This window comes from Leptonychotes weddellii, chromosome 9 (assembly GCF_054177405.1).
Source record: "Leptonychotes weddellii isolate Sample4059 chromosome 9, ASM5417740v2, whole genome shotgun sequence".
NCBI classification, from domain to species: Eukaryota; Metazoa; Chordata; class Mammalia; order Carnivora; family Phocidae; genus Leptonychotes; species Leptonychotes weddellii.
In genome coordinates this window covers 3,404,476-3,413,776 of record NC_138377.1, presented here as the reverse complement: position 1 = coordinate 3,413,776, position 9,301 = coordinate 3,404,476, and the positions used below count along the sequence as shown (strand labels likewise).

Genomic DNA, 9,301 nt, shown 5'->3' with positions numbered 1-9,301 from the left:
CACGTGTCGCATGGAGCCCCCTCCTCACTCACGTCACGCAGATTCCCTCCTCATTCACCTGCCGCACTGATTCCCCCCTCCCTCATGTGTCACCCTGAGCCCCTCCTCCTTCAGGTGCACACTGAGCCCTTCCCTACCTCTCTGCCCTCCGCCCTTGGCTGCGGCTCTTGTCTTTTGCACCCTGACTAACTCAGGTCCCGTGCATGGCAGAAGGTGGCCCGCACCATGGCCCCGTGCTGCTGCCGTCATCAACCCTTTAAGCACCATGGCAGCCTGCCCAGGTGGATGCCTGGGGTGGCGAGGGGGGCAGAGGCCCTGCCCACAGCAGGAAGCCACTAGAGCAGGTCACGAACGGCCTTGGCTCTCCCCCCACCCCTGGCTCCTCTTCGCTCCCCTGCCTCCTGCCTTTTCGTCTCTTCTCCCCAGGCTTTCATGGCATCAGGAGTCTTGCTGGGTTCAGGATGGCCTCCCTGATGAGCTGGGCCACGTCAGGTGTGTTGTGCCTTCAGTGGGTGGCAAGCTTTGGAGCAAGACGTGACACAAGCCACACTGAGGCCCCACCCTGAAAGGACTTGGTCTTGGCCCCTCAAGGGTGCTCCAAGAAGTGGGCAGTATGTGACACGTGGTAGACAGGTGGTTCTCCAGCCCCGCTGGGCACCGGCTTTCTGAGGCCCGAAGGCGGGCGCCAGGGCCCTGAATCCGCATGTTCAACCAGCTAGTCAACGAGACTCTGTGGACGGTGGCCCGAGGCCTCACTTTGAGAAACAGCCTTTTGCTGCAAGCAGTCAGCACCTGGTGCTTCTCCTCTTCCCTGTTCCTGACCCGAGGTCTGCCATGCTCATTCTGCAGTCAAATGCTCTACCACTGAGCTATATACCCCCTGCCACGCTCATTCTGGCCCCTCTCTTTCACTGCTGATCTTTGTTGCCTTTGGGCCGAGCTAAACTCACCTTCCATGGAGGCCTGACTTTCAGCCGCCTGGGTGTCTGTGTGAAGTCCTAGGTTGAAGGTGTTTCTGAAACGTATCCTCTGTTTATTCTGGAAGACCCCGGACAGGGGTCAGGATGAGGGTGTCTGTTTGGGTCCGAGATCCCCTCGTGGTGGTGCCCACTGGCCCAGCAGCAGGGCCCATGGCGTGTGGAGGGTGGGGCTGGGCTGCCTTCCTCTTCTCACTTTGGGAGCAGCGCAGGGCCTTTTGGCTTAACTCCTGTCTCCCCCCTCACGTGGGGGCCCGCATCACAGGCCCCGCATCGGACCTGTGGCCCCTGCAGGAGGGGCAGGCTCATCTGGACCCGAGTGGTGAGTAGCCTACTGTGTGCGCGGTTGCATGTTTGGGAAACGGGCCCAGCATGAGCCAGGCCTGAAGGCTGGAGCACTTGGGGCATGGGGGTGGGTACAAAGGGAAGGTAGGTGACAAGAGGGGCTGATAACCTTCCCTGGGGTGGACCTTGGGGCTCCCCCTGATCCCTGAGTGCTGCCAGAGCTCCCTGGATGCCAGAGATCCTGGGAGGTGGGATGTGGGCACATTTAGGTGTGACCTGGTGCAAGCCTGGTCCCCGGGTGCCGGGAACCCATTGTCCAGAGTCATCAGATGCTTGTCTCACCTTGTTCGCGGTGTCCGTGACGTCATAACCCATGCAACCCAATTGTCATTTGCTCCTAATTTTCTTTTCCTTTTTGTGTTTTGTTTTCTGTTTTTCTCTTTTTTTTCTTCAGGAGGAAAATGGTTTGTATTGTTTTTTCTTAAACTCTTTCTAGGGAGGTGGGGACCTCAAAAACACCCAATGTTTTTGCTTTGTCAGTAGCTCTCCGAGGCCTGGGGGCTGCCTCTCTTCTCTAAATGGGCTTAAAGCCCCTCTGTTTGGGGGTGGCAGCAGGGACTCCGTGAAGCCAGGACACTGCTGTCTGCTGGTGTGGGAGGCTGAGTCTCCTGCTAGTCCCCGTGTGTGTGTGCCCGTGTGTGCCTGTCACCGTGGGTGAAACTGTGCACCTCGGTGGGCGTCTGGCCCCTCCACTGTAGGGCCAGGCTGATGGGTGACCAGTTCTCCGTTTGGCCCCTGCTGAGAGACCTCGCCCCCGCTCTTGGCAGGACTTTGGCCTCAGGCACACAAAGCGTCACCCCTCCACACCCCAGGCCCCCAGGGCAGCCCCTGCCGAGCAGGCACACAGGTTTGCCTGCGGGCATCCAGCCTCTGGGACCCCCAGGGGCTGCCTGAACGAGGGGCCAGTGCTGGGAGTGACATCCCCACTGTGACCCCAGGCGGTGCCCCGAGGCAGTTCACCACCACCAAGGATTTCGGGAGCCCCCAGAAGTGCCATCTGGGAGCAGAGGGGATTTTAGGAGCTCCTCTCTCTGCTCCTGTCCCCCATTTGATGACAGGCAACAGGCCTGAGATGAGCACAGTCATTAGCCAGGGCTACCCACAAGTCAGGATCAGGGCCACTAAGGGAGACGCTGGGGTCCTGCAGCTGAGCCTTTGATCTTGACCTATAGGATCCACTCATGGCCTCTTGGGGCTGCCGTCAGGTGGGCAGGTGGGCAGACAGATGTGGTGCCCCTGGCTCCTAGAGCTGCCACGATGTCAGCTCTTGGTGGGGGTGGTTCCGGGGTCCTGTGACAGTAGACATGCTGGGTGGGTGTGGCAGGGGTGGAATGGCCTGTGGTGACAGAGCAGAGGCCACCGGGGTGGGTCCCCATCCCTGGCTCTGTCTGTTCCTGACTCCTCTGTCTATACCAGCAGGTTGGCTGGCATGCGGAGGGTGGAGGATAGGAGCCCTGAGTGTCAGCTGTGCTGACCACTTCCTTTGTGAGCCCTGCAGGGTCCAGTGACAGATGAGGAAACTGAGGCAGGGGGTGGGGCATGCAGCCAGCCAGCAGGGGGGAGGGTGGGCGTGGATGGCAACCCAGAAGTACTGCTGAACCCCTGGCTTTGCACTTGGGGATCCTGACCATGATCTCTTGGTGCTGCTATCAGGGGCAGATGGCTTAAATAGATGGACAGGGGGCCACAGCCGGTCACCCCTGGGGACCAGTGAGGGCACAGGACATGAGCCCGGTATGCAGCTACAGAGCCTGCAGAATTTTGGGGGTCAGTGGGGGCCATGGTTTTCCTTAGGATGGTGTGAGGAGGAGAGGGGCAGTAAGGGAGATGGATGGGATGTCAGGTTCCTGCAGAGCCCCCGACCTTTGAACCTGAGATCTGCTTGGTGTTCTCATGGTGCCACAGTCAGGGGCAGAGTTGAGGGCGGAGTCAGGGGCCGAGTTAGGGGCGGAGTCAGGGGCCGAGTTAGGGGCGGAGTCAGGGGCCGAGTTAGGGGCGGAGTTAGGGGCAGGGGCAGGGTAGACCTGGTGGGAGGGGGTGTGGGGTGTTGTGTGAGGGCCCCCAGGTGAGGGTCCCGGTTGTGCAGGGAGTGGTTCATGTCCTTCCACCATGCCCCAGTTCCCCAGTGTGGAGGGTGGGGGCAGCTGTGCTCTTGGAGGTCACAGGCCGCTGCTGGATAGGTGAAGCTGAGGCCAGGCAGGGGGCCCTCAGTCTGTATGTGCTGGACCATGGATTGAATGGGCCCTGAGTGAATGAGTGCCATCCTCCCTTTGCCTGGACTCCCCGGGGGCCCCCCCTCTCCCCAGGGCAGTGCACCCCACCCTCTGAACAGCCAATTTTGCCACTTTCAGGGCAGTGTGATCTTGGCCTCCACTGAGGATGATAGAGGGGGAATTGTTTGAAGCTGGGGCTCCTGTTCCCGAACCCTCTGCATTAGGGGGCAGAGAACAGCCTGCCCAGCCCGCATATCTTGTGTGGGAGTTAGGCCCAGGCCAGAGGTGAGACGTGACCCTCAGGAGGAGGCAGCTCCCGGTGTCCCCCTGACCCCCATCCCAGTTTGTGTGCCCGGCACGAGGTGGGGCCTATTTTGGGGGGAGAGCCCAGCCCCCGCACTCCACTTGCCCCCCTCCTCCATCCTGCTCTCCACCATCTACCTTCAGAATAAACCAGAGTCAGATAATCTTTTATTTTGCTTTATTTTGGGGGTGGGAAAGGTGAGTGGGTGCGAAAGTGGGGGGGGTCTCCTCCCCGTGGCAGAGAGCGGTGGGTCTGGTACAGCACAGCTGTGCTCAGCTCAGTCCACTGGGTGTCTGGGGCCTTCCTCAGTGTCTCTTGGAGCCCCCTCCCCTGTCGTAGACCTCTGGGTCCCTGTGCTATCAGTATTGCGAGGGGAGAGGGAGCCCTGCCCAGTGAGGTCACCCCCTCAATGTCCGGGGAGTCATGGGGACTCTCAAGAATGCAAATCCGGTGAGTACTGGTACGTCGGACGCTCTGTGGAGAGGCACTGTCCAGGTAAGGGCAGAGCTCAGGGCCAGGCAGAGTCAGGGTCGAGGGAGCTGAACCAGACGGTGGGGGTGGGCTTGCTTTGCAGGGGGTGGGCAAGGGAGGTGCCACAGCGCTCCACGAGGTGTTGAGCGGGGTGGGGGGTGGGGGGCGGGGGGTCAGGAGCCCAGGGGGAGCAGGAGCACCGGTGGTGGAGGTAGAAGAAGTCAGTGGAGCACCCGAGGTCAGTGTCCCAGGATGGCACATGGTGGCCACTCGTCTCTCCGGGGGAAGGGGGGATGGGTCCCTGGCACCTGCTTGCTTGGCTGCGTCCGCTGTGCCTGATTCTTCACCTGGCCTTGGGGCATGGGGTCATCTCCTGCTCACCGCTGCTCTCTCCCTCATTGATCTCACTCCCAGCTGCAAGCCCGGGACCTGGGCAGTTAAGACGGGACTGTGGTTGTGTAGCCCTGAGCTGGCTCTGGGTCTCTGATGGTTGGATAGTCCGTTGTTAGCACAGATGATGTTGCTGGTTGATGAGTTGAAGAAATTTTTGCCCTTCACAAGTGGGTTCCCCTTGGGTCAGGAGTGGCGGGAAGGGGGGCGCTTGGGCTGAGTGAAGCAGGCCGAGGCACGGGGAGTCTGGAAGGAGAGGCCGAGGTGGGAGGCAGAGGTGTGGAGGGTGTGGTGCCGGCCGGGAGGCGCTTCACTCAAGGCTCGCACTGTCCTCGTCCCCGGGCAGCTCTTCCCGGGGTGGGCTCGCCCACTCGGCGGCCGGGGACGCCTCTGCGTAGACCGTGGTCAGAAAGCGGATCAGGGCCCTGGCCGCCAGCTCCTGGGTGATGAGGTCGGGCTGCCTGGCGGCGCTGTGGACACGGGGCAGGTGTCGGCTCAGGAAGGCGAGGACTTCGGAGGGCATGGGGAGGTGTCGGAGGGGCTGGAGGGCCGCCACAGTGGTGTCAGTGCTGAGGGCCTCCCGCACGTCGTTCTCCTGCTCGTCCTGCGAGGTGTCTTGCAGGCCGTCATGCAGGCCACACTGACGGTAACGTTGCAGGTCGTCTTGCAGGGCTTCTCGCAAGACGACATCTTCGTCACCCACGACGTGCAGCTCCGGAGAGCGGGTGCTTCCGGGGAGGGGGCGGGCTCCTCCCGGGGTGCCGGCTCGGACGCCGAAGAACCCGCACAGCAGCACCCAGAAGCCTGGTGTGAGCTGCAGGCCCCGGCGGGTCAGGGGGAGCAGGGCGCCTTGCTGCCAGTGGCCGGGGCCCGGGAGCAGCCCGGCCAGCTCCTGGGCCGGGACGGCGCTCGTGCCCACGGGCAGGGGCACCGGGGCGAGGAGCTGCGCCATGGCCGTAGCCACGCTGCTGCCGGGGCCGAGGGGCGCGGCCGGGCCGAGGGGCAGCCAGCGCCGGGGTGGGGGCCGAAGCACGGCCCAGGCTGGCGTGGGCAGTGTGGGGAGGCGGCGCTTGAGCTTCAGCAGCACGAGGAGTGCCGCCACGGCCAGGGTGTCCTTCCAGAGCAGGAGGCCTCGGAAGAAGTGCAGAATGACTGCTCTGATCTGGGCCATGCTGAAATGGGCGAGGAAGCTGTTGAGGATTTGGTCGGTTGGTATCAGAGCCAGGAACTCCTGCTGGAGGTTCCGGCCATTTGGCTCGTCCTGGTGAGGGGCATCTTCGTTCTCGTCTTCTTCCCCCGAGTCTAGTGACCGGTCCCTGGGGGACCCTCCCGTAGAGAACAGCGACCTTGCCCGGGTGGCAGCGTTGTGCTGGAAAGCCCTTCGGTTGAGGTGTCTCAGGGGCGGCAGAGGCCGGCCGCCATCTTGTGCTGGCCGCTCCATGACGTCAAAGTTGAAGTGGGAGAAGAAGAAGACCCAATGCCCGGGGAGAAGTACGGTGAGCCTGTCATTATTCAGAGAGGCTAGATCCTCTGTGTTGAGAAGGATCATGATGGGCTCCTCGGTGTTCTCCAGGTAGCGGCACCACACCGTGAAGGCAGCCCTTATTGGAAGAATCTTCATCTCCAGTTGAGAGTAGGCGACTTCGATAGGCGAGATACTTCGGGAGTAGAAAGCGCAGGAGACTCTCTTGCCGGTTTGGTCGTCTATTTGGATCAGGGAGGCGTGCAGAGCCGTCTTGGTGACGCCTGTGTCCAAGTAGAAGGGGTTCTGTGGCTTGGGGTGGTGCAGGAGGGGCGCCTTGCGGAAAGCCCGCTTCAGGCACTCGAAGGCCTCTTGCTCCTCGTCTCCCCAGGAGAAGGTTGGGGTGGTCAGCAGCAGCCGCGCCAGGGGCTCTATGATAATGCTGAAGCGCTCCACGAAGTGCTGGTAGGGCAGGATGAACTGGATCAGGTGTTTCAGGGACTTCTTAGAGCCGGGCGTGGGGTACCCTGTGACGGTGTTCACGATGCTCTTGTTGAGTTTCACCCCTTTGGGGGTTATGACGAATCCCAGGAATTCGACGGTGTGTCGGTGGAACTGGCTTCTGTCCAGTGAGCAGTAGACGTGGTGGTGTCGGAAGCGGACCAGGACTTGTCGGACATGTTGGAAGTGTTCCTCCTGGCTCATTGAGTAGACCAGGACGTCCTGCCCATAGGAGAGCACGAAGTAACCCAGCATGTCCTTTAGGATAAAGTGGAGCACGTTCTGAGGGATGATCGGGTCTGAGGATAGCGGGAAGGGCTGGTAGCTCTTCATCTCTTGAGGCTCGAAACCAAATGCTGCTTTCCATACATCTTCTGCTTGGTGTATGTTCATGCTTTCCTCCACAATGGTCCCCCGCAGCTCCAGCTTTGTGAACCATGTAGCTCCGTGTAACTGGTCGAACAGTTCTGGAATCATCTGTATGTAGTCCTGTTTGTTGGTCAGCATGCTGTCCGGGTTCCAGTTTTCATCCCGCGGCCTGGCACTTTTTTGCATCCCGGCACCCACAGGTTCCCACGGCGCGGTGGAGGGACATTCGTAAAAGGTCTCGCTGTGATCACTGTCTCCAGCCTGCTGAAGCTCAGAGGGCTCTGATTCAGAAAGATCATCGGATCCGTCTGAGCTTGGCTGGTCGGAAGTCTCATCATCTGCTTCCTTCGGGTTAAACACGTCGGCCAGGTCGGAGTACAGGGGCGGCAGTCCGGGCAGCAGGCTTATGGCATGTCTTTCTAGTGCGATGCATGGTGGGGGCGGGCGGAAGCACTTCTGTAGGCAGTAGGGAGAGTGGAAGGTGCAGCGGCCTTGGATCCAGTCGACCTCGGGGGTGTGGATCCGGAGCCAGTTGATGCCTAAGATCACGGAGAAGCTGGGGGACGGAACGATGTCGAATTCGATGGACTCCTGGTGGTTCTGATGGATGCACACCAGGGGCTCGGTGTAGAGCCAGACAGGTTCGTTGCCGATCAGTGAGCCGTCCACACCTTGGACCATCTGCGGGTAGGGCTTCTCGTAGAGCTCCACGTAGTGCTCTTGGGCAAACCTCTCATCCATGAAGTTGCCGCCCGCCCCCGAGTCAACCAGGGCCTGCACCGCGACACTGTGGTATGGGTTCACTCTGACCAGGAGCAGCAGGAAGAGGTGGTTGCGGTTGATGGTGGGGCGCACTTCGCAGGGCAGCCAACTGCTCACCATCCACCTCTCCGGGGCAGGTGAGTCGATCCAGGTCAGATTCCGTGGGCGGGCCTCTGGGGGCAGCCTGAGCATGGCCCTTCTCTCTGCCAGCTTTTCTTCTATCTGCAGGACGAGCACAATCAGGCTGTCCAGCGAATCTGGCTGCGGGACCCGGAACAGATAGTGCCTGATCTCCTCATTGAGCCCCTGGCACAGGTGGGCCTGCAGGACCTCGTCCGACCAGCCCAAGGTGGGTACCAGGCCCTGGAACTCGTTGATGTATTCGATGGCGGGGCGGTTCCCCTGCCTGATGTTGAACATGGCGTCTTCGGCCACACACAGTGCCTGTCGGTACTCGAACATACCTGACATTGCCTCCAGGAAGGCCGGGAAGTCATCCATCAGGGGGCTGTCTTCATTCACCAGAGCTCTGGCCCATTCTAAGGCCATGCCGGAGAGGTGGCACATGACGTACCCCACTCGCAGGCGGTCGTTGTAGAACATTCTCGGGTAGCTTTGTAGGATCAGCTGGCAGAGCACGATGAACTCGTGGTATTCTCTGCGATCACCAGAGAATTTTGATGGGACGGGCAGTCGGCCTGCATTGATTGCTTCCATCAAGATCTCTTCTGCTACTCTTTGTTGCTCTCGGAGGTCTTGCATGCGGAAGTACAGAGAGATGATGGATCTCACCGTGGCCATGATCTCCGAAGTCTCGGACTCCTCTTCGGGACGCTCCTCCTCTCCCACGTCGGCCAGGTCAGTGTCGTTGACTTGTTGGTCTTGGGCTCCCCATGGGTTGACTGATGCTTCTTCCATTCTGCTAGGTGCCTCACTGGTTGGACCCCCCACTTCCTGATGTGAACCGTTGCGTGACTCCTCCAGGTCTTGGAGTAGGTCATTGGGTGGATCCTTTATTTCCCTATGTGGGCCACTGGATGGCTCCTCCATGTCTTGGCGGAGATCAATGGGCAGCTCTTTCATTTCCTGGGCTGGGCCACTGGCCGGCCCTGCCACCTCCTGTGCGCCGCTGGCTGATGTCTCCACGGTGGTGTTGGATGAGCCCTCGGAGGACTCCATTTGTTTTGATGATGGATTCTTACGCTCCATCATCGTCTCAAATGAGTCTTCAGAGGGTTCTATCATTCCGTCGGATGGAAAGGAGTGTTCTCTGAAGACTGGTAAGGTCGTGACGCGTCCGGTCAGCGACTGGGACTGCGGAGATCAGAACCTGGGGGTGGGGAGGACGGGTGGGGAGGAAAGGCAGCTGTTTAGGGATTCACAAGGTCAAGGTTAGGTTCTCCGGGACAAATCAGATGCCCAGTTCATCAGAACAGAGAGATACTGGGGGAGAGCTTCCCTTGCCCAGCTTTGAATACTATTCTACCCCTGACCTTCTCCCTGTTCT

The 9,301-nt window shown here is 60.5% G+C and overlaps 1 protein-coding gene across 1 annotated transcript; it reads right to left on the bottom strand.

Annotated features, from left to right (window-relative positions):
- Nucleotides 1-4,966: 4,966 nt before the first annotated feature.
- On the bottom strand, nt 4,967-9,039 carry RTL1 (retrotransposon Gag like 1). Its single transcript, XM_081829908.1, has one exon. It carries the CDS (start codon nt 9,037-9,039, stop codon nt 5,011-5,013), a length of 4,029 nt encoding a protein of 1,342 aa, XP_081686034.1. The 3' UTR covers nt 4,967-5,010.
- Nucleotides 9,040-9,301: the final 262 nt, after the last annotated feature.